At 35.3% G+C, this 26,428-nt stretch overlaps 1 protein-coding gene across 2 annotated transcripts in view; it reads left to right on the forward strand.

Annotated features, from left to right (window-relative positions):
- CFAP54 (cilia and flagella associated protein 54) overlaps positions 1–26,428 on the forward strand; it is a 391,130-nt gene that overhangs the window by 74,825 nt on the left and 289,877 nt on the right. For both annotated transcript variants that reach the window (XM_015152488.3, XM_077954781.1), the window contains exons 17-22: positions 37–163; positions 6,550–6,636; positions 6,725–6,846; positions 18,975–19,151; positions 22,992–23,084; positions 23,318–23,503. In XM_015152488.3, coding sequence (XP_015007974.2) covers positions 37–163; positions 6,550–6,636; positions 6,725–6,846; positions 18,975–19,151; positions 22,992–23,084; positions 23,318–23,503 — 792 coding nt within the window. The remainder of the gene's footprint in view (positions 1–36; positions 164–6,549; positions 6,637–6,724; positions 6,847–18,974; positions 19,152–22,991; positions 23,085–23,317; positions 23,504–26,428) is intronic.

The raw sequence follows: 26,428 nt of genomic DNA on the forward strand, positions 1-26,428 counted from the left end.
CATATTTCTTTTTATTTCAACTCTGTTGGACCAAAGCGTACCCACCATATAGATGGAGATACTTACAAACCACTTGCCTCAAATAGTTTCATGATGGATTTGCATCTTGAACTAATTCAAGCTCAGCATCGAATAGCTGTTGTGCTTCTGGACAAATTGCAAGGTAGTAGTCATTAAAGCAAGTAACTATTCTGAATCAATTTTAAGTCAGACTCCAGTATAGAATCAATTTAATTTGAAAACTGTGTTCTTGTCGACTGACATTTTCAGATAAATTTCATTTTTTTCTACTTTCCTAATTAATATCAATAAAAACATGATTAAATCTTTCCTTATTGCTTTACACTTTGCATATTAAATCAGTTTTTAAGAAGATCTTAAAAAGTTTAATTAATTATGTGTGTTTGTGTTATAGTAAATTAAGTTTTGTTAATTCAACCAAGCAAATATTTATTGAGTACCTACTAAAATCCAGGCATCATATTAGGCTAGGTACAAATAAGACAGTCTCTACTTTTGAGCTTCTAGATAAGTAAGCCAACTATATCAGTTGAGATTGATACATTTTGTAATAGGGGTGGGCTCAAAGTATTACAGGCACACAGAAATATCTATATCAAATAAGAAAGTCAGGGATGAGTTCCTGGAAGGGATGTGTAAAGCATTCAAATCATATTGTATGTAGAGCTACATAGATTTATTCAAATCCTGGTTAATTTAAGAGTGGGCAATGTAGACACACTGCTGATTAGTGCAGGAAGATGAAAAAATATTTATACTGAATTCTAGCCAATGCAAGAAGATAAGAAAAATAAAGATATAAGGATTAGAAAAGAAGAAACAAAACTGTTATTTCCAGATTATGGTGATTGTCTACCTAGAAAATGCAAAAGAAACTATCAGTATGAACAAAAATAATAATATATAATATATAACATGTAATATATAATATGTAATTTCTATAGGACAGCAACAAGCAGTTAGCAAATATAATAAAAAGACAACTTTTTAAATCAATAAAAACTGTAAGGTACCAAGGGATCCAGTCTAACCAAAGAGCTACAAGTATGCAAAAAATTTTAAGACTTTACTGAAAAATGTTAAAGAACAATATAAATGAAGGTAGATTGTGTTTATTGATAAGAAGACCAAATAATCAGAAAGATTATTCTGATTTCAGTTTTCTTCAAATAGATCTATAGACTCAATGCAGTTTCAATAAAAATTCCAGTAGGATTTTTTTTTGGTAGATCTTTACAATCTTTTTACAAAATGTAGGTAGAAGACATAAATAGCTAAGACATTCCTGAAGGAAAAAAATCAGGTGAGTGTAGGGGATCTTGCTCTAATGTAATTCAAGGTTTATTTTAAAGTGATAGAATACCTCATATTCATTGGATAATTGGATATCCATATGGATAAAACCAAATTAACTGTGGTAAACTGTTCCCTCCAACTTTTTGTTTAACAATTTTTGAACCTTCAGTAAGTTGAAAGAATAGTGTAGTGACCATCCACATAACCTTCACCTAAATCCACCGATCACGACATTTTGCCACATTTATTGTCTTTCTCTTTACATGCACATATAAATATAAATACACATATATAAATACATATATATGTAAATACATATATTTGTATATCTATGTATATACATCTATAGATGTATATACCTATGATATCAATATATTATGTATGTGTAGAGATATATACATATACATGCACATATCCATATGCTGAGAAGTCGCAGACATTATGATATATTTTAGCCCTGAAAACTTTAGTATTTATCACCTAATGATGAGGGCATTCTCTCAAATAACCATAATACCATTATCACTCTGAAGAAAGGTAACACTGATAAAAAATATTATTGATTATACAGTCAATTATTTTTCAGCATCCAATTGATCATTTGTTTACTTTTATGTAATATGATTTTGGTGTCTTGTCTAAGAACTCCTTACCTAACCCTAGATCATGAAGATTTTCTTACATTTTCTTCTAAATGTTTTATAGTTTTACATTTTTAATTGGCATATAGTAATTGTACATATTTATGGGATACATGCAGAATTTAGCATGTGCATACAATGTACAAAACTCAACCCAGGGTAATTAGAATATTTATCATCTCAAACATTTATCAGTTATTTGTGTTGAGAACATGTGAAATCTTCTAGCTATTTTGAAATGTGAGATAAATTATTGTTAACTATAGCCACCCTATTGTCCTATTGAACACTAGAACTTTTTTCTTCTATTTAACAATATGTTTGTACTCATTAAGCAATCTCTCATTATCCCCACACCCCCAATCCCTTCCCAGCTTCTGGTAACTGTCATTCGACTCTCTACCTCCATGAGATAAACTTTATTTTTTAGCTCTCACATATGTCTGAGAACATGCTCTATTATGCATCTAATTTTCAGATTGCCATAATTGTTCCCAAATATCCTTTTTGGGGAAAATGGGTTTTATTTAAAATGATCTAGGAAGTAATCAAAAATCACTTATTGCATTTGGTTGTTGTATTCTTCCTTAATCTAGAATAACTCCTCCAACTTCTTTTTTTTCTTTCATAACGTTGATATTTTTGAAGACATGTTCCACAATCTGATCTTTCCTAGTAGTTTCCTCATGACCATGCAGGTGATGCTGTTTATATCCCATTGTATCACATTAGATTGCACACATTGGCTATTTGTTTTATCATTGGTGAGGCAAAGTGCTATTGTTTTATTAAGCTGATGTCTGCCAGATCTCTGCATTGTAAATGTCCCTCTCCCCTTTGTAGTGAAAAACTAATTGGTGCTGTTGGTGATGTAGGAATGAATATCTTGTTCCCCAACAGACTTTCACCCAATGATCTTACTCTCCGTTGGTGAACCTTCCTGAATTAATTGTTAGTGTTTGTACGTGATGATTTTCTAATTGAATTATTCCTTCTAGATTTATTTGGTAACATTCTTTTGTAAACAAGAGCTGTCCCCCACTTTGCCTCTTTTAATTTTTTGAGTAACACTATGGATCAGATTCCTTTTTTACTAATCTTTTAAAGTCACTTGCCATCATTGTTCTTTGTGATGCTTAAAGTCGTAAATTTTGCCAGTGGGAGGGAGGCCCTTCATACTGGATCCTGTGTTCCTTTGATATGTCCCTGATATGGTTTGGCTGTGTCCCCACCTGAATCTCATCTTGAATTCCCACATGTTGTGGGAGGGACCCGGTTGGAGGTAATTGAATAATGGGGGCAAGTCTTTCCCGTGCTGTTCTCATGATAGCGAATAAGTCTCACAAGATCTGATGGTTTTATAAAGAGGAGTTCCCCTCCACAAGTTCTCTCTCTGCCTGCTGCCATCCATGTGAGATGTGACTTGCTCCTCTTTGCCTTCTGCCATGATTGTGAGGCTTCACTAGCCACATGGAACTAGTCCATTAAATCCTTTTTCCTGTATAAATTACCCAGTCTCAGGTATGTCTCTATCAGCAGCATGAAAACACACTAATATAGTCCCCATTATTCTTTGAGTTTTTTTTGCTTTCTCTACAACAAAATATTCTAGACTTATCTTTTGCTTTCTCTACCCCCAGATCTGGAATAAGCTATTTTTCCAATGATATTTGGTACCTTTTGGTAGGAAATGGTATTTAGAAACCAAGATCTGTAAGCTAAGAGTGCTCATTGCTATTGGGATGTCAATGGCTCCTTTTAGTAGCTAGAGCTAAGAAATACACACACACACACACACACACACACATATATATGTGTGTGTGTGTATATATATATGTGTATATATATTTAAATCACAAGTTCTTTTTTTTTTTTTTTTTTTTGAGATGGAGTCTCACTCTCTTGCCCAGGCTGGAGTGCAGTGATGTGATCTCGGCTCTCTGCAACCTTGGCCTCCTGGGTTCAAGCAATTCTCCTGCCTTAGCTTCCCAAGTAGCTGGGTCTACAGGCATATGCCAACATGTCCCGCTAATTTTTGTACTTTTAGTGGAGATGGGGTTTCACCATGTTGGCCAGGCTGATTTCAAACTCCTGACCTCAAGTGATCTGCCTGCCTAGGACTCCCAAAGTGCTGGGATTACAGTTGTGAGCCACTGCGCCTGACCACAAGTTCTTTTTGGTATCTCCAATTCTAACACTAAAAGGTTTCTCCTTACCTTCTCCATTTTTGTATTTTCCTTCTCCCATATTGAGCATTCTGGTTCCTAACAACATCAGTGTAATTACTCATTTGTTTTATCCTGGCAAATTAACAGAGTACTTTCAAAATTATTAAACCAATACTGCTATTAAAAACCTACTAAGTAAATTAAGGATTTATTTGCAGTTCATTTTGTCTCTAGAAAATATCATACATCAGAGAACTATGTCCAAATTTACTTGAATTAATTTGATTTTTAGATTTTTTTTTCAATTTGATATGGACTTGTGACTGCTTTTTTTGTATTTGCATTCTGTGGTGTTTTTTTTTTTTTATTTTTTATTTTATTTTATTTTTTTGAGACAGTCTTACTCTGTCACCCAGGCTGGAGTGCAGTGATGTGATTTAAGCTCACTGTGACTTCTTGCCTCCAAGGTTCAAGTAATTCTCCTGCTTCAGCCTCTCAAGTAGCTGGGACTACAGGCATGTGCTACCACACCTGGCTAATTTTTGTATTTTTTTTTAAGTAGAGATGGGGTTTTGCCATGTTGGCCAGGCTGGTCTCGGAACTCCTGACCTCAAATGATCTGTCTGCCTTGGCTTCCCAAAGTGCTGGGATTACAGGTGTGAGCCACTATGCCCTGCCTGCATTCTGTTTATATAAAATTTCCTTTTTCCCCCATACTTTTATTTTTTTATACTCTTCATCTTTTTACATTTTATTTTAAACATTAACATAGTTTCAAAAACTACTTCTCCTATGACCTGCTGGGTGTAGAGGGAAGCAAGTAATAATTAAAATATCTCTGTGGCATCATGTATAAGTTGAAAATTTGATAAAGTTTTTTCTAATACATAAATGAATTACTTAGCATAATAACCTTGAACATGTTCTGAGCTGAAAATATTTGGTTCAGAAATATGTTTCAAAATGTAAATAGAATTTTTGTGTCGGGTTTTAAGAAACTAGCCCATGATTCTCACGTAGTAACTGTATTATTTCCTTTAGTGGAGGATTAGAGTTTTTTTTTTTTTTTTTTTTTTTTTTAACTCATGGAGTTACTAAATACCTCTTCCTCTAATTGTCATCCATAAGTCTTTGAAGACCAAATGAGTTTTGATCATAGACCACTTAAAGATATTGATGCAAGACTTAAGTTCAAATGTAAATGGAATTAGTTATTATTTCCTTGCAATATCTCTGGGTTTCCTTGATTTTATTTTTTTGGCTTTATTGAATTGCCATCCTAGCACAGCTGATCACTTTGTTCCCCTACCTTGTTTTTCTTTAGTATGCTGTTGCCAGACTAATGTTCCCTACATTAGCATTCTTATTCAATAATGGTTGCCTGTTGATGACCATGACATAAATATGATGCATCTGTATCTGGCATTCAGAATTTTTTTGCAGTCTCATCCTTCTTATCTCCAACAATTATAATCAGGAAAGCTTAATTAGCATTTATAATATCGTTGGTATTGAGAGAATGATGCACTATTTTCTGCTCTGCATTACTATCTCCATGCAGATGTTTCCTTACCCTTTGCCACTGCAGACGTGTTCTATTCTTTAATGGTGTCTGTTAACATCTTTTCATGAATCAATTACCATCACATGGTGGCTCATGTGCATTAGCACAAATAATTAAAACTCAGTAAAAGGGGTTTACTGTAAGGTTACTATAGCTACCCTCGCATACCTCCAAGGACCAAAAGGTTACCAGGTCTCTTAAGGACCAGACCTGAAAATCAAGAATCAGTGCTACAGTTTCCATCTTCCTGGGCTAGTATAGCTGTATCCTTTTTTCCCCTCATCCACATTCCTGTCTTTACTGAACCACCATGATGGTCAGTCCCAATTGTATACCAGTATGAACAACTGGCAAATTCATGTTTTACTTCAAAATCTTGAGAGAGGCTCTGATTTCTTCAGTCACAGCTGGAAGAGAGTGGAGGTCTTCGTGTGGTACCCAGAGCTCTTGAAGGGACCTTGGATGAAACAGTTTTTCTAGAAGGGGCGTTGAGGACAGAGTTTTGACAGCTTATTGGTATTGGTATCAGGACTTGCCATCTGTACTTTGTGAAAAGGTAAAGTCAACAGAAGTAGGTTGGATTCTATCAAGCCTCAGGATGATTTTATTCAAGATGAGATAGAAAATCAAATATTTTTATAATTTGGAATTTCTTCTGTCTTGAGGTATACTGTGGCAAATAAAACAGGATTTGATAAAACTGCATTATAGTAGATTTATATGAATTTCTATCTATTAATGAAAAAAAGATGACATGATAGAGGAAGCAGTAGCTTTATGAATAGTTACTCCTTAGTATTTAAAAAATATTTCCTGTCCTGGATACATACTTAATTGTTATGACAGTCATCTTCTTCAGTTTTGCAGACTCCAACTGTTAGCAAAGATATTTCTACCAAGAGTCCGGAAAAGTTTAAACAATCTGGAAGCGCTGATTGTTTTACAGGTAATTAAAATTGGGATAACTGGTATTTCCAAAAATTTGAAAGATAGTTTTTAATCTCACCTTTTTGATAAAATGTTTGTTTTTATAGAATTAAATATAATGAATAAAATAAAGAAGAATACATTATCCAAAGCAATTTACTTAATGCAGAAAGCTCTTTTAATATTCGAGAAAGACGCAACCTCTACATCTTCATGGGAATTTTTGATGGTAACAGTATTTCGTTTCTTTTTTTAATCCTGACATAAAATTTCTGTTAAAATGAATGATTCTTTTTTTATTAAAAATAATGTGTTGACCTTAACATTTAATTATGAACTTTCAGCTTCACTGTATATAATTCATCCTGACCAAGGGAACTAATCTGTACCTCCAGTTCTGAATTCTGAAATGAGAGATTCTCTTTTTATCAGAACTTCATGCAATTTACATGAGAAGCCAAATAAAATCAGAAGGACTCAAAATGAGGGAAATTATAGAACTGGAGTGACACTTTACCAGCTTAGTGTATTCTTTACAATGGAATTAGAATTCTTAAAGTCCATTGGCTGAGGTACCTTCTCTCTTAGATGGATACTGCTGATTTATGGACCAATTCCCTTGTTGATATTTTTAATCAGGTCTCACTCTGGCCTGGAAATTCTTCTGCTTTCTTGCTAATTCATTATATGTTGATTTTATGTGTTTATTTTTTGAGATAGGCTCTCACTCTGTCAACCAGGCTGGAATGCAGTGGCAGAGTCCTAGATCATTGCAGTTTTGAACTCCTGGGTTTAAATGGTCCTACCACCTCAGCCTTCCAGTGGGTGGGACTACAGGCATGCCACCATGCCAGAATATTAAAAAAAATTTTTGGTAGAGTCAGATCCTTGCTATGGTGGCATTAGCTGAGTGAATGATGTATGAAGATGTAGAGAATAATGCTATGTCTTGGCTGATAAGAGAAGGAAAAAAGTAGGTCAAAGCTAGGAGGGGGATATGGAGCTAAAGGGGTTTAATAGAGAACATTTAGCATAATAGTGTGCTAAAAATGAAGAGCCAGAACAAAGAGAAATTCAAGATAATAAGAGGGAGAGGTTAATACACAGAGCCAAGGCCGATAGAGGATGATTTTGAAAGCACAGAGAAAGGGATTCATCTTCAGTGATGGGTGGGCTGCAGGGCAGACACCTCATCTTTTGATACAGAAGGAAAGGAGGTACAGACAGATGTAGATAAGAAAAGTTTGTTGGTGTGAAGGCAGGGAGTTGAGTTGATGCCTTTTGATATGCTTTGACTGTGTCCCTACCCAAATCTCATCTTAAATTGTAGTTCCCATAATCCCTATGTGTTGTGGGAGGGACCAGGTGTAGATGGTTGAATCATGGGGGAGGTTTCCCCCATCCTGTTCTCATGAAAGTGAGTTAGTTCTCACGAGATCTGATAGTTTAATAAAAGGCCTGCTCCTTCACTGGGCACTCATTCTTCTCTCTCCTGCCGACATGTGAAGAAGGATGTGTTTGCTTCCTCTTCTTCCATGATTGTAAGTTTCCCAAGGCCTCCCCAGCCATGCAAAACTGTGAGTCTCTTTTAAATCTCTTTTCTTTATAAATTACCCAGTCTCAGGTGTGTCTTTATTAGCAGTGTGATAACGAACTAATACACCTTCTTACCTGTATCAGATACAGTGGGAGGCAAGGATATCTGCCATCAATGGAGCATGAGGGTGGATAATTGAACTGGGAAAGTAAAGATAATGTGGAGAGTGGGGAGGAATAGATGAGGGAGTTGACTCCAAGTAAAGGGACTGGCCAGCATCACCAAGTTCTAGCTGAAGTTGGAGACCATGAATTTTTAGACATCTTGGTCTGCATGGTGGTATGACATTATCCTGATGTGGTGTTTTTTTTTTTTTTTTGAGACGGAGTCTTGCTCTGTCACCCAGGCTGGAGTGCAGTGGCGCCATCTCGGCTCACTGCAAGCTCCGCCTCCCGGGTTTATGCCATTCTCCTGCCTCAGCCTCCCGAGTAGCTGGGACTACAGGCACCCGCCACCTCCCCCAGCTAGTTTTTTTTTGTAGTTTTTAGTAGAGACGGAGTTTCACTGTGTTAGCCAGGATGGTCTCGATCTCCTGACCTCGTGATCCACCCGTCTTGGCCTCCCAAAGTGCTGGGATTACAGGTTTGAGCCACCACACCTGGCCGATGTAGTGTTCTTAATGACAGCAGAATATTTGTGACAGCAGACATTTGTGGAGGATTAGATTTTTTTAAAAAATGAAGGTATGAGTTAAAAGTTCATGGCTTTAAAAAGGTGGATACAGATTGAGTAGGGAGGGAAGGCATGAAGGCATTTAAAGACTTGGTGTCTATGGAAATATCAAGAGACTGGACATCTTTATGAGGTCAAGGACATCTGGTCAAGGACCAGAAAATGAGGGTCTGAGGGAGCTAGAAGGATAGGTGTTGAAGGTTAGAAAGTAGAATACTGAAATTCAAGATTTCTGGTATGTAGCACTTACTTGTTATCTGTCAATCTATTCATCCATCTAACAAATAATTTCGATCCATTTAGCAATTATGTATTGAAAGTTCACTATGTGCCTGGTAGTATGCTGAGTATAGAAGGGGGGAATCTTTTATTTATTCAACAAATATTGATTGATTTGCCTTCTTTTTGTGGTTCTGCCTTTGTGGTCCCTGGATTTATTCATATAAAAATCCACTCTGTGGAGACATAGACAAGTAAATATGTGCTTTAATTGCAAGAGGGCTAGGGAAAATTAACAGGGGAGTACCTAACTTAACAGTGGGGAATGCTTAAGGAACATGTGAAGTTGAAAGCTGAAAGACAGATGGCTTGAATTTGAATATTGAAACAATACTGAGAGCCAGAAAAACAGGAGAGCAAACAGTAGAAAGGACATTCCAGGCAGAGAGAACAAATGTGCCAAGGTCCCAAGGCTAGAAATGTCATAGAGTGCTTGTAGTTCTATAGGTCATTCTGTGCGACAGAAGCTTAGATGCAATAAGGGTAGGAGTGGGGTGGGGGAGAGGATAGTAGCTTGGGAGATGAGAGAGGAAGTAAAGATGTGTTCATGAGAAGTATTTTTCACCAAGCTAAGAATTTGGGATGGACAGTTGCTATCAATGTTCAAGGTGAGGAAGTCTGTCCTGGGAGTGTTAGGAAAGAGCCTGGTTAAATTTGAATTTCCAGAATTTGAATGAGAAAGTTGGATGGTGGTGTTGGGTGGTATGAAATCACAAGGCCAAGTGGTGTCTGGTCTTTGTTGGAAGACTTCTGAGGTGTGTTCAGATCCATTTTCTCAGCTGATGCTTCCATGGCTGTTTGCTATTGTCTAGTGCTTGGAGGACATTGGTACTTCAGTCCTATTTTTATGGCAAATAAACCTTATCTTTCTTTTAGAAATATTGGTCTCACTACTAATCTCAGGTCTTCTTAGAGCCTGAAGAGAGGTTTCCCCTTGTTTTATGATGACTGAATCTGGTCTTTGTACTGCCATAGTGTGCTGGTTCCCCTGTATGTGTCTGCCTCCCACCACTGAAACTGGGGAATATACTGGAACCGAGATACCCGGACATCTCAAGTTTGCAGTATGGGCAGGAACATCTTCTTTGGCCACCTCTGCTCCTCAGTGGTAGTTTTTATCTAAGTGTTAAGGCTTAATGATCAGTCCCTAGGGTACTCTCCTAAACAGCAGTGTTATGACTCAAACATTTGGACCAGAACAAATGAAGAAGCTCAGGGGTAGTGGAAGTTCTAATAAAGCTTGGCTTTAATATTTCCTGAATTTATGTATTGTTGTCTCCTAAATACCAGTCTATTAACTATGTTAGCAGTAATTGGATTTAATTATTTTTCCTATTTTGTAGCATTTCAAGTCAAATCAGTTCTATTTGCTTTTTTTAGGGAGGGAAGAATATACATGGACGATTTTTTTCAGAGATCTTCTCAGCTCTTTTTGTTTTCTTTTTAAAAAAAATTTAAAATTTACAAAATTTCTTCTATTTTTTAAAAAGTGAAACAATTTTAATTCCAGAAAAAATCATGAGTATAATATCCTATTAGGATAGACTCTTGAGATGCATTAAGAGGCTCTGTTTTTTATGAGGAGTCCTCTAAAGAATTTTCACCAATGAGGAACATGTTGAATATTTATTTAGAAGTCCTGAAATCTTCTATAGCCACGTCTGCTCCTCAGTGGTAGTTTTTATCCAAGTGTTAAAGCTTAATGATCAGTCCTCAGGGTACTCTCCTAAACAATGATGTTATGGCTCAAATAATTGTCAAACTTTCTTTCTTTAAAGAAGACAAATAAATTTATTTCCCTTGGCAATCATTTTCAACTGGGGTGCGTTACAGAATGTTTTACAATATCATGATCTTGTAATAAAATTATCCCCAAATCAGTAATTGATGTGTCACTTGATATCATAAAAAGGTTTGAAAAACCTGAGTCTCTTTAGAACTCTTAAATAATTCATATCCTGTCTCTGTTTTTCAGAAATTTTCTGACTCTGTGGATCTGGATAATCTCATCAGGTGTCTGTTTTATTTCTAATCAATTAAGATGGACCAATTTGTTCCCACAAATGAGGGACAAACCTTTGATAATAACTCATTAGCTTTCCAAGTGAGATGACTTGGAATATTTTTACATTATGGGGATTAATTTTTCCATTTTCTTGTCTTGGTTATTTGACCTCTGGAAGTCCATTTTGGCTTTTTATACGTTACTCCATAGGATTATGTTAAAGGATTGCACCTAGGATCCATACTGGATGTCCTTGATCTTCTACTTCTGGTCAAATAATAGTATTCATCATGTGGCTTATGTCATTGCTCTTAGTCCACTAACAGAACATTCAGTGTCTTTGCAGATGTAATTTCTCATAGAAAAGAGGCAGAAATGCTCCTCCATCCAAGTGCTGGGGATTTCGAAGATGCTGTTGTTTTCTGTACAGCATCCATTTCCCCTTCCAAACTCATCTTTTGAAGATTTCTTTTTCCCCATCAGATGTAATCAGGTGGAACTGGTCCTGAAGAGGAAGACTAGTGATGCCAGCTGGGCCAGTTGACTGCTCCTTCCAGTCTTAAGTAGAGGGATACAAAGACTAAAAGACCTTGGTTTTGTACACCCTAATGTAGAAAATTATTGCTTAGGACAATAAGTTTGTCTTCTCTAAGGAAATTTTGGCAATTCATTCATTCTGATAGCTGTGTTCCGATTACACCATTATAACTGGGTTTTGTAGACTCTCCTTCCTCTCTGGGGCTACTTTTGTCATAAGCCAAGTTTTCCAGTTGTTTCTCTTGCAAAGAAACCCAACTGTTTCATCTAATTTTCTGCTAGTACTATTTGTAGGAACCTAAACAAATCTGTAGTTGAGATGATGTCAACAATTCCAAATTCCACTCTAAGCAAAGGAGCATTATGGTTTAGCAGGTTATTGTGTATAATCAATACAGAATCTAATTTATGGTACCATTTTGGACCAGAACTAATGAAGAAACTCAGGGATATTAGCAGTTCTAATAACCCCTGGCTTTAATATTTCCTGCATTTATGTTTTGATATTCCCTAAATACCAGTCTATTAACTATATTACCAGTAGTTGGATTTAATTATTTTTCCTATTTTGTAGCATTTCAAGTCAAATCAATTCTATCTGATTTTTTTTTTAGGGGAGAAGAATATACATTGGCTTTTAAAAAATTACTTTTATTTTTATTTATTTATGAGACAGGGTCTTGCTCTGCCAGCCTGGCTGCAGTGCAGTAGTGTGCATGGCTCACTGCCGCCTCAACCTCCTGGGTTCAGCCATTCTCCCACCTCAGCCTCCTGAGTAGCTAGGACCACAGGCCCATGCTACCATGCCTGGCTGTTTGTATTTTTTTTGTAGAGATGGGGTTTCATGATGTTGCCCAGCATGGTCTCGAACTCCTGGGCTCAAGCAATCCGCTTTCCTCCGTCTCCCAAAGTGCTGGGACCACAGGCATGAGCCACTGTGCCCAGCCTCAGCTGTTTGTAATTGTGTGCTCAAGTCTTTTTTTTTTTTTTTTTTTTTTTACATCAAAAAGCCAACTTCTCATTCTGACCCCTCCTCTTATAAGGCTATGTTTTGACTCCCAGGCTTCAAACTGCTAACAGAATATTTAGCATATCTACATTTTGGATTTTTTTTTTCTCTTTTAAGTGATTTAAGGGTATTGCATAGGAAACTTCATCCAGGTTGCCTTTCCAAACTTCTTTTAAATTAGTTTTTTATTAAAATAAGATAGCATAGTGGTTAGGAGTATAAGGGTCTTGGATTAGAGTTCTGGTTCTACCACTGATTAGCTGTATGACCTGTCAAGTTATTTATGCTCTTGTAAGATTCAATTTCTTCATCTGTGAAACAGGGATTCTTGGGAAGATTCAGTGCAATGATGCATATAAAATGCTTAGTGTCTGGAACAGAATAAGCAGTCAATAAATGTTAACCATTATTATTATTATTACTCTGCTTTTCATTCCATTTTGTCATATCAGAACTATTATTATTTCTCTTTCACTTTAAGCACTCTGAGACATTCTGTTTGAGCTACTTTTTGGTGCTTTAGATATATTTTTGCCCATCAGACTACACATTTCTTTCTGTATTTTCTCTTAGATTTATCTTATTACTTGTATATTTTATTCTAAGCAATATTCCTTCTCAGGATTCTTGGATATGACTTAATCTACTTTTCATCTTTTTCTGCAATGTACGTTATAATGTTGAGAACCCAGAATATACCTCAGGGAGGTCTACCAGATACGTAGGAAATATGGCACTTTATCATTCCAGTCCTGTGACAGTTGTTTACATATGTCTTAGTCACACCCTCAAGATTGCATTGCATCTTTCCATTAGTGTTTTGCTGTACTGTGGGCGTCAAGCCTGTGTCAAATGTATTTAACATCAATCTGTTCTCGTAAGCATTGAGTAACTTCTGAGGAGAGGCAGGTTTCATTTTCTCTAATGGAAACTATATGCCAGAGAAATTTACATTCAGACAAAAATACTTTGGACTTCAGTACTGTGGTTTTGGCGGCACATTGCAGTGGAAACCACCATTGAAAGACCGCCTTAGAGCTTATTTTTATTGTGAGTTGGTGGGCAAGTCCCTTTCCACTGAGATTCCTTGGCTGAGTCCCTATGAAAGGTAAAGGCTTATTTCTTTTTTCAGAGTTACTGAACCTTTCTAATTTGCTAGGCACTGTGGTAGACAGTGCAAGATGTGAGGATATAGTTATTTTTCATTATCTGATATGTCATGGAAAGCCGACTTCTTGACCTCTGATTAGGGAATGGTTTGTCTAGGTTTTGCAATTGTAATAGTTTGGTATTCTAGAGCATTCCTATTATAGACAACATTCAGGTCCATGTTGATAACACTTTCTCATAACTAAGTAGTGTTGGTTTCATGGGAATTTTTCCTTCTTGATTTTTTGGGGGATTTTCTGATGTTATTTCTAGTTCTTCAACTAGAAAAATAGTTGAAGAACCCCCTTAAAAAGCCCCAGGCACTTTCTCATAAACAAAATCTTATTAGCAGCTCAATGAATTGGCTTCCTTAAATTAGGATTCTAGTTTTTAACTAGCATTAGGGTTTGCCTTGAATTCTGTTATGGAATTTATCTGATTTACCTAAATCAAGGGCTTTGTTATAAACTCTTGTTTTGTTACCATTCACTTAAAACTTTAATACTTCTGTTAACCTATTTCAAATTGGGCCATAGGATCTGAGTTAGGGCTCTAAAGTTAAAATTGATCAAGAGCCAATCAGAACATTTTAAAGATGCCATCTTAAAAGACACTATAATAAAGATCACCCTTCTCTTTCATAATTTTGTGTGTCTTATATTCCAAACACATCGATTGAACTTAAAGAGATAAAGCACTGTCCTTCCTGCCAAGACACTCAATGTTTAGAGGGTGTGGACAGTGAAGTACAGAGGTAACATATTATGTAATACCTGCTAAAATAAAGACACTATGTAATGAAGGGATTGACTTATTTAAAAACATGGGCTAACTTAGAAGATGTCAGAGGAGGTGATATTTGTGTGGATCTTAAAGCAGAGAAGAGGACATGAGATGCTCCAGAAAGAGGGAATTGTACGGGCAATTCCGAGGCGTGAAATAACAGCATTTTAGGGAATGAGTGATTTTTTTTTATGGTTTCAGAGGTTAAGTTGGACAGAGAGGTAGGTATGAAAGAGGGAAAGAGTAGAAAGGGGGATAAGGCTAGAAAATGTAGTCATGATCAGAATGAAAAGGGCTTTGGAAAAGTTTGCACTTTATCTGGCAAGTATTAGAGGAGCCATTGAAGGACTAGAAGACTGGAGGTTGAAGAGACTAGAAAGAGACTGGGAGAAAGGCAGGAGGGAAAAGGAGATTTACTCACCTGAATCTGTGGTTCCCAGTTCTTGCTGTACTTTGGAATTATCCTTGGTGTTTGTAAATAATACAGATGTTCAAGCCCCACTCCTGGAAATGTCTATTTTGGGGTAGAAACGGACCATTCTGAGTTTTAAATAAACTCCATGGATGATACTGATCAACAGCCCAGTTGAGAAATGTCTATGTTGTAGCCATGGCAGAACACAGAAAGTTTTTTACCCCAGTTGGATTCATTGATGTGCAGAAAGAAGATACAAGAATTAAGTCAGAAGGTGCCAGTATTTAACTGGTTCACTGAATCAGGAACTACCAAGGCAAATTTTGAGATCAAATTTGGAGCCCAGAGAGGCTGGCTGGTCAGTGGAGATGGGGGCCAAAGGCAGTCTACTTGAATATAAGAGCCAGTGGGCCAGTGCTGCTGGTATATTTTACAGGCTCCAAACATAATCCTGAGGAAGGATATGTCTCCAAATTTTCAAGGGAAATGGGGGCACTGGTCTCCTTTCCTTGTGTTGCATAATTTTTCCTTAGGCTGATTTTGTCTGTCATATGTAACCTGAAATATCTTGGTCTCTACAGCCTGTGATGCAGATGAATATACATTAATATTTAACATTCAAAATATAATAGCATTTTATCTCCTTTCTGTTCAGGTAGGACTTCCTTCCCTCAAAGTTTTTTCCACAGCTACTGGGGAAATCCACTTATCTTTTCTGTCTCTGGCCTCTTCCTCATCAAGGCTCTCACCTTTTTTGCCCTTCAAGGGAGTCCTGTTCTGTGGTACATTTGTCCCCTCAGGGAGCCAAAGCTGCTCTGTTGTCTGTGGAAGAGGGTGAAGAGGGAATGAGCCTCTGCCTAGCCCTGTGCTGATTGTGTGCTCTGGATCTAACTGGCTCTCTTACGGCCTTTTATGACATTGCTCCCTCACCATCTAGCCCTGACCTTTTTGTCCATCTATTTGTTATAATTTTTAAAAATCGGTTTGGTTGAATAAGTGAAAAAGTGGAGGCAATGGAGGACACAGATGTCATCCTGTCTCCTTGATTCATTCATTCAGTGATTCAAACAGTTACACTGATACCTACTATGTGTATATAAATGAGCTTTTAGGTCTAAATACCGAAGGGCTGATGTATAGACTCTAGAAACATGGTTACCATGTAACACATCCCTTCCCATACAAAGGAATGATTGTCTTTGCAGATGCCTAAGATTCTTGACCTGCATATGCAGAAAGATTTCTCAAGGCCTCCTGGTACCGAACAAGTGGAATTAAAAAACTATTCATCATCACAGATAGATTTTAATCACGATTAATGATTTTAGACCTTAACGTCAGCCACTTCCAATAAAAAATAAAAATGAGAAGTTAATTATGATCTCAATTTCGGCCAGCCTTCATTATTTTAGAAAAAAAATATGTGATGCTGCAGTTTTATAATCTCTGCTTCTACAGGGAGCTGGTGTCCTCACTCAGCTTTAAATATGACTCCAACGCATACTCAGATCCTGTCTCCAGTTTTTTACCTTCTCTTTTGAGCTTGAGGCTCAGGTTTCTAATTGGAAACTTCAACCTCAACATGTCTTCTGTAGGAGAAACAGCACAGATTTTTTCTGTCAGAGTGGAATACATTTGAAATTTGGTAGACTGACATATTGTCTTTTCATTTCCAGGATCTCTTCTCTTATGTTTGTTGAATTTACTAGAACTTCCAGAATAAAATGGAATAGTGGCATTCTTTCTGGCTTTTATTGATAATTCTATTAGTGCTTCACTGTTAGTACTAAGAGGGCTATTTTGTACTAGTAATATTTTGGTTATTGGCTAAAATTAATATTTTAAAATAATGCTAAAAAAAGCTTTCCTAATTTATTGACTTTAAAAAAATCTGTAATGAATGTTAAAAAATGTTTGAAATGTCTTTTTGGCCATTGAGCACTCTGATCATGTTTTTTCTCATTTAATTTATGGATATATTAAATTATATTTATATACTTCCTAATATTAAACTGTCCTTGCATTCCTGGGAAAAAGACAATATTATTACAGTTCATTATTTTGTTAGTATATTGTTAGAGTAAATGTATTAGTGTTTTATGTATTTTATTTAAGATGTTTGCATTTCTATTTGCATTTCTATTTGTGAAATGACTGGTCTGTGTTTTTATGTGTAGTCATTTTTCAGACTGTTATTGAAGTTAAAATAGTTTTGTAACATTATTTGAGAGGATATCTGTTTCTCTCTGTATTTGGAAACATTTAAAATGGCATAGGAATGATCAGTTCTTTGAGATTTAAAGTATTTTGTTTATGAACTCATTTGAGCCTGACACTTTTATATGAAACAATTTTTGGATAACATTTCCAGTTTCTTTGAACATTATTATTTCTGTATTTAGGTTCCTGCTTTTTGAGTCAGTTTGCTGATTTTGTATTTTCATCCCTAATGACTAATGACTTTGAACATCTTTTCATGTGCTTATTGGCTATTTGTGTCTTTTCTGGAGAAATGTGTATTCAGATTCTTTGCCTATATTTTAAAGGAGTTATTTCCCTTTTTATTATTGAGTTATAACAATTCTCAGTTATAACAGTGCATATAAGTGCTGAATACAAGTCTTTTATCAGATACATGATTTGAAAGCATTTTCTCCCTTTCTGTAGGCTGTCTTTTCACTTTCTTGATGGTATCCTTTGAAACACAAATGTTTTTGATTTTGATGAAGTCTACCTTATCTACTGTTTCCTTTGTCAGTGTGCTTTTGGTGTTCCAGAACACTTAAAATGAAAGAGTAATAATAATAATAGTTCTGATATGGCAAAACAGAATGTTCCAGAGTGCTTAAAGTGAAAGAAAGAGGAGGAATAGTAGTAATCATAATCATAATGTCTAACACTTATTGACTGCTTACTCGGTTCCAAATACTAAGCATTTTAAATGCATCATTGTATTGAATCTTCCAAACACCGTTGCGTAACTCAAGGTCACAAAGATCTGGTCATATATTTTCTTCTAAGAGTTTTATAATCTTAGCTCTTTCATCTGAATGTATACTTCATTTTAAGTTAATATTTGTCTATGGTGTGAAGTAGGAGTTGAACTTTATTCTTTTGCATATAGTGTTCAATTGTCCTAGCAGCATTTGTTGAAAAGACTATTCTTTCTTTATCAACACTTTAATTTTGATCATTACATGGGTTTTTACTTAGAGCTCAGTTTGAGTCTTTGCCTTTTAATTTAATTTAAAAGGAAGTGTAACCCATTTACATGTATTATTATTATTGCTTATGTATTTAGTCCTACTTTTGAAATGTTATTTAGGTCTGATTTTTATATTTCTCTTTTGTTTTATGTGTCATCTCTCTGTGCATAACCTTTTTAAAAAGTGGATGCCTTTCCGTCGGCCTCATGGAATGTATTTTTTCTATTTTATTTCTTCTTGCTGATAGAAACTCTCAATAATATTTATTTCATAAACCACATATACCAATATTCTTATTATTTGAGAGTCACACTTTAGCTGAATTAGGGTAGGTGTGTAATTCATCAGCATAAATGCAGATGATTGTGGTATGAACCATTTAGGGAAAATAAAATATGATGGTAGATATTCAGAAGGTTCAATTTAGAAATGTAATGTCTCATATTCATGTATGATAATAATGATAAACATATAAGATATATAAATATAATGCCATTGGTGATCATGATTAACCTTATTTGTAGGCATCTTTTACTTTTGCAAAATCATTAAATAGTTGAAATATATATGTATATATTTGAGCCTCTGAGGCTTGAAAAACTGCATATAAAAAGATAACGTTGTTTAACATCACTAGAATTCTATAAATGTAAATAAATTTCAAGCTCTTGACATGTATTTTTCTATTTTCATATTTCATTATAGGAAGCATGTTCTTTAATTGAAAGGATTGAAGCTGAACAAAATGCCCTATATTCCTATCAGAAATATTTGGAAAGTTCAAAAAGAAAGAAAAGCAGAGTCCCTCCTCCACCTATCCTGCTGTCTCGAACTCATTGTTCTGTGACACTCAAACCTGCTCCATTTACTTCAGAGGTTAAGGTATGGTGTCCAATATAATTTTTGCCTCATGCAAAGCAACATAAGTACTTTTATGACTACCACGATTCATGCTTTGATTGCTTTTAGGAGCTGGATAGTCTTATTCATAAGCACTGAACACTGGATTAATACTCCAATGTCTTATCTATACTTAGTTTCTTCATGACATATTGCCCCTTATGCTGTTATATTTGTGATATGCTTTATATTGCATTGCTATACCCAAATATATTGTTAGGAGAAACAGTAGAGAAACACCTCCTTGTAAGTATCCTTGTCACCATGACACACCATATGCTGACATCCTCGTGTGCTCAAGATGGAAGTCTCACTTGAAGTGGAATCAGACATTTGAAGAGGGTAGAAGTTACTTCAGAGTCAATGATGGATATGAGGCCACAGAGTGTGGAAATTTGGAGGTGATGAGTCTAGAGGTTCTGCCCAAAGTCCTTCCAAGTAACTGTAGATTCTTTCAAAACAAACAAAGGACAACTCCAACCGCATTATAAACCATACATCTTTGTGCATTTATTGGAGGATGACCTTTTTCTCCCATCCCTCATACCTCAGAACTTGGCCTATATGTGACTAAAAGTTGAGATTAAGTTTCTTCACAAGAATTTGGTTCTAATTTATGTTTTACAAACTACACTTTCCTCTTTGGGATGATCGACGACATGCTCTTTGATGTTACATAAAAATAAAGTTTTATCTTTGATTCTCTTTAGGATATTCTGCTTGAAGTTTTGTCAACTTGGTATAGTAGAGAGAACACAGGCTTTGGAGTCAGACAGATTTAGGTTTGTAATTCTAGCTCCAGCCTTTCCTGGAAGTCTGACCTTAGGAAAGCTAAATACATTTTCTGAGGGTTTTACTTTTTTCATTTGTAAAGTGTGTTTACTGTGAAAATTAAATGAGATAATGTATAATATTCTTGGCATATTAACTGATATCTTTCCACTTAATTGTATTATATGTAAGTAGTAAAGCTTACGCAAAACAAGTAATGGGCTGAGCGCGGTGGTTCAAGCCTGTAATCCCAGTACTTTGGGAGGCTGAGGCAGGCAGATTACCTGAGGCCAGGGGTTTGAGACCATCCTGGCCAACATGGTGAAACCCCGTCCCTACTAAAAATACGAAAAGTTAGCTGGGCGTTTTGGTGGGCACCTGTAATCCCAGCTACTCAGGAGTCTGAGGCAGGAGAATTGCTTGAATCTGGGAGGTGGAGGTTGCAATGAGCTGAGATCACGCCACCACATTCCAACCTGGGAGACAGAATGAAACACCATCTAAAAAAAAAAATAGTAATCAAGTGATGGACTGTGATTACATTATTTGGTGATACTTTTTGTGGATTCTGTCCAATGAGCATTTATTGAGTGCCTATAGTTGTCAAGCTCTGTGCGAGGTAATTGAGGTATAAAGGTAAATATGGATTAAATGTGCTTGCATACTTTGAGGAGCTTCAGATGAATAGCAAATGGACATCAGTGAGAACTGATAACCACCTTCATAGTGCTTTATAATTGGGAGAGGAGGGGAATAGAAGTGACATTCATCTTATACCTAACTATGCTATGATAGATGGATTATTGCTATTGATAGTGGTTTTAAAGTTAAACTTTGGATTTTTGGAATCTGTTTAAGAATGGAGCTTCACTGATTTTGGAACATTAGTACAGAACTAAGACCACATGCTTTACTAAGAGTTTTTATTTGCTTTTATTCAAATATTTGTATTTCTTTAAACAAAATCTTATTTTTTATGTACTTCAATTTAATGATTAGTTTATTTCATTTCATAATTCTTGGAAGTAGGAAGACGTAAGAGTCTCATATTTGGTCGGTAGTTTTAGGACTCATCAATGAGCACATTATAGGAAGTTTATGTGTATTATGTACATTTAGAGTTCCAGGAAATTATCACCATCTGTTACCTTCTCATCAGCACTAGATGGTGCTATGGGCTTAAAGAAGTTTTCTGGTTTGAGGCTTCAGCCATCTTTTGTTTTCTCAAAATCTCTTGTTGAGGCATTTATTTCATTAAAATCTACTTTTGTAGTTGAAAATGCTAATGTTATTTATATTACATATAAACTCTTCTAAAGTTATTGCTGATTTGTTCATGATGTCTCTACCCTTATGTAGATTCTAATTACACATTGTTTCTTAGAGTTACACAAACTAATGTCTTCATCTGTGGAACAAAATAAAAACATAAAGCCTGCTTGTAAAAATGCTTTTAGAGAGAATTTTACCCTCCAAATTCTGTTTTATATAATAGAACTTGGAGCAATAATGATGTAAGTCATAGAACATAGTCTTTCTGCCTTTTTTCTTCTTTGAAAAATAGTATCTTTTTGCATGGGAAATCAAAGGAAGTTAGTTTTGCATTTTTTTTTCTGAGATTCATCTTATTATTATTATTTTTTACCCTACCCTCCAGCTTCAGGTTCTTTCTGTGTTCTCTTTGTCCTGTTCTGCCTTTGACTAGCGCTTTTTAATCAGTTGTGCATATCACAATCACCTGAGAAATTCTTTGAAAATACAAAGATTCAGAAACTTGCATCAGAAATTCTAATTCATTGAAGCTAGATAGGCTTGGGTATCTGTAATTTACAAAAATGGTTGATTCTGTACAAATTTGTATTTTAAATAAGGATTCTGGAGCACAGTCAGTGTTGAGAACAACTTGTGTCAATTGGACATGGTTAGTATTTTTCTGTTGACCTGGAGGAAGGAGTAGCAGGCACAAACTGTAAGAGGTACTTGTATTTAGAGACAATTGTATTTTTTTTAGAGACAATTGTATTTTTCCTTCTTTCCAGCTTGCCTTGTAGTTTAGGAGTTGCCTCTGGGAAGAAGGTAATGACACAGCCATCACCCCTACAACCCCCAGCAGTATGGCTCGTTCATAATACTACCCCGTCAGGTGTCACCTAGCTCCCTTTTTCTCTATGGGGAGAATAGTTCATTCCAATAATGAATCTTCATTATCTTGACACCTCGGCAAAAGGATCATTGTCTAACTATTCAATCAAGGTTAAGTTTAGTTGTTTCTGTGGGATTTATATTTTGTGTTTGATTTATGGCTAATGTTTATATTTAAAGTATAAAATTAAACTAAATATAAAAGTTATCAAAGTAATATCATGTTTCAGAAAATATATAAATTGGAGGAAAAAATGGACCCATTATCTACCTGTTATCTTACCATTTTATCATCCAAATCCTACTGCTATTCTTATTTAGGGGTGTTTTCTTCCAGGCTTTTTCATATGTATTTTTTTATATTCTATTTAAAATACTATATTTTAGTATCTTGCTTCTCTTTCCACTTGCTTTTTTTTGGTCATACATTGTCATGTAAAATATGAAATTCATTTGAGTATTAATCTTTTTTTTTTTTTTTTTTTTTTTTAAACATCAAGACTAAGTCATTTTAGGAGTCAACCCCTGCCACTCTCTCTCTGATCTTGGGCAGAGTTATTTAATATCTCTGCATCTCCATTTCCTGTGAAGCAAAATGATAATAGTAATCCCATATCATAGAGTTGTGCAAATTAGAAAATATCTGTAAATTCCCTAACAGTACTTAGCAGTAGGAACTGTTCAATTAATGGTGGTTAAAATAATTAATAATGAATAATATTTTAGTCTTGTCTCAGTAAACTAGCTAAGGTTACTTGTACTCTTTAAAGATTAAACCTAAGTATATTTGTAAACTTTGATTTCATGTTTTAAAACTTCAATCATTACATTCTTATTTAGAAAAGTATTTTTTTGCTACATTGATGTAAAAGAATGCCTTTTAAACAGGCTCATTTTTCTCCTCGGCAGGTCTCCTGGTACTGCGTTTTGGGTTGCAAAGCAGAAGGAAGTTATGGAAAAGTACGGCTAAACAATAATCATCTCCCAAATTCAGGAGAAGCGGTACGTCAAATTAAATGTCAGGAAATCTTACTGAAGCCTTATTAATGATAATTACATTTTTTAATGAAGTCATTGTTTTGGTGAATCTCTCTAAGTTCCACTTGAATCATAACTAAAATCCAACAGTGAAAGAAAGGTTTTTTTATTTAAATAGAAGATTTACTTAATTGTATTTTAAAAGTCATGTTATTTTAATTTTCCATGTATAACTTGAAATATATTTTTCTTAATAGATACCAGCTGATGGTAAAAGCATTTTTGAAGTGAAAGGTTTGGAAACCAATGAAAAGTATGTATTTGCAGTTGCTGCCTATTCTAGCAGTGGAAAGCTTGTCGGTGGTGCTATTGGGGAGACAACTAAACCAATTCTGGTTTATCCACCTCTTTCTACTATTACTGCTCGGATGTTCCTGACACAGGTAGAAGAGATTTCTGCTATTTTTTCCACTATGTCTTTTTCCATTAAGCAGTTATGAAGTAATTTCTGATAGAAATAAAAATCACAGCAGATATTCTACAGCTCCTATAACACATATTTTCCATTGCTACAGTTTTGTCTCATAAAATATGAATCATTCCTTCTCTTCTTAGTAAATTTGCTTTTTGACAATAACATTTTTTTCCCTGGATTACAAATGTAACACATATATATTAATTTTAGAAATGCTGGAAAATACTGAAATGCATAAAGAGGAAAATAAATGTTATCTGTTATCCTATCATTCAGAGTAGCAGAGTTCTTCCCCTGGGGCAATTTTGTCAATGTCTGGAGAAATTTTCAGTTGTCACAAACTAGAGGGGTGCTAGTGGCATCTAGTGAGTAGAGGCCAGGGAGGCTGATGAACACCCTGCAATGTACAGGATAGCCCCCATAGCAAATAATTATCCAGCATAAAATGTCAGTGGTGTCAAGATTGAGAAACCTTATTCCAGAGATATCCTTTTATTTTTTGTGTATCTATCTGCCTATCTATTTATCTAGCTGATGAGTATATATATATATGCACACATGTGTATATGAATTTATGTACAATGTATAATTTAAATCATAGTATACATATTATTTTACATCCTGATATTTTCACTTAACATATAATTGACATTTCTCTATTCCATTAAGTATTCTTCCAAAACATAATTTTTAATGGTTCCATGGTATTGAAACTTATGGATATATAATAGTTTGCTAATTAAACATCTAGATACTTTCCAGTCCTTTGCTGTTATAAACAAAGCTATGATGCTCAACTTTGTTAGTAAATCTTTACCTACATCCATGATTACTTTCTTAGGGTAAATTTATAAAAGTAAAACTTCTGGATCAGTAGAGGCAGAGAGACCTGAGTTCAAATTCCAGCTCTTCACACTAGCCATGTGATAGTGGACAAGTAATTTTCATCTGTGAAGCAGGAGTAGCAGTAGTAGCTACTTCCCAGAGGTATAATGAGTATTAAATGGAATTATGCCTGGCAAATATTTAATGGTAGCACTTATTGCACAGTAGGCACTGAATAAATAGTATTGTTTTTAGTTAGGGATATGCTCATGAATTAATGTTTTTTGTCAAAGTAGTTGTTGCCTGACTTAAAACATGTCACCAGTGAAGAGGATGCTAGGAAGAGTGACTCATTGACCTAGGTCTCAAGTATCTAATTTTAAGCCTATTGTTGGCTGTAGGCTGATGGCTTTTCTAAATTTTGTCATATTTCTATTCTATTTTTCTTTTAATAGTTGATTAGTATTATAAGCTAAGATCTTAGTGGCATTTTATGTCATATTTTTCAAAGAAAATTAAATTGAGAGAATTACTAGGATTTGTCTAGTATTGGTTTAGCGTGTCATACTGGCTCATGGTTTTCTGATGTTTTGATATCTTTGGAATCTAATATATTCCCTAATTTGCAATGATGGAGTTATTGTGAGGAACTGAATATTTCATCAAGGCCTAATTTTTCTCCAGGGAGTGGTTTGACTCTTGGGCTTAATTTGGCAGAACTTTCATTGAAAGTTAATAAAACTAAGTCAGAGCTATACTGCTGGGATAATGAGAAGTGTCATGACGTAATGACCTGTGTTTCTTTACTGACACTATATTTGCAGTTCTGTAGTTTATTTATGATAGTTTATGCGTATTCTGTCTTATAATGTTAAGTGGCTAAAGCAAAGCTTTCTCACTTATTAAACCTCCTTAATTTATAACTTAAGTGTAAGTTTTTAAGTTTCAGCAAGTTAATGTACCTCTATTTTGTAAGTGCAATCTAATTTTCATGAGAGTGGCTAGTTTCTAGTTTCAGGACAGTTCTTTTTCTTTAAAACATAGTATTATAAATATTTGATAGCAAAACATGGAGACATTCCACTAAGTGCCTGTGATTAACTTGGCTTTTGGGACTTTAGGTTGTACTTTTTACTCAGCATTATTCTGTAAATATTAATACAATCAAGTGAATCTGCACTAGGCTTTCCCTAAATGTGGGAGGCTATTAGTTTAGTGTATCTGGAAATTTTTTTTGAGGAAACTTTTTGAATTATATATTTTCTGTGTCTATTTTCTCTTCTTTTTAGACTATTTCTTTTTATTCCTCCTCGTTAAGTAGAAAATGACTAGATAATATGATATAAATGTAGAAGAGTAGAAATCTGTGAGCAGGATTCTGATCTTGACCTTGGAGACTAATTTTAGACAAATTGTTTGGTCTCAATTTTCCTATCTGTAAAATGGATGTAAGACAAAACACCATATTCTAGTGAATTGTTGAACTACTAAATCAAGTAGTGAGTGGGCACAATGGCTTACTGAGATAAGGAAAGGAGGAATATCATTTATTGAAAAACTACTGTATACCAGGCACTTAAAATTTATTATTCCACTTATTATAATAACTCCATGAGGTGGTATGATTACTTTTATTTTATAGTTGAGGGAACAGATTAATTTAATCCTTCCTCTGCCAAACCCACTGTATCCCTAAAAGGGTATCTCAGGGAGGTTAAGAAATGTACCCAAGGTTGCTCAGGTAGCAGATGTCAAGCCTGACACTTGGCTCATGCCTTTCGACTGCTCTGTCCAGGTTCCAGGAAGTCACATATTGGACACCTAACATGTACCAAGTCTTCTAGAGCCTGCATCTCTCCAATCTGTTAAGTGACCCTCTGCTCCTTAGAGGGCTCCTCTTCTCTTTAACCCTCTTCCCTCCCTTTCACTGTCTTTACCTCTTCCTCTCTCAATTTCCTTTTTATTCTCTCCCTGTGTTGGTGTTAATCAGCAGGTCTTCATGATCTGTGTTGGCAGTAGAGTTTGATGTTGGAACATGAATGCTTTGTCAGCAATCACGATGGTGGCA

The sequence above is a fragment of the Macaca mulatta genome, chromosome 11, assembly GCF_049350105.2.
Source record: "Macaca mulatta isolate MMU2019108-1 chromosome 11, T2T-MMU8v2.0, whole genome shotgun sequence".
Lineage (NCBI taxonomy): Eukaryota > Metazoa > Chordata > Mammalia > Primates > Cercopithecidae > Macaca > Macaca mulatta.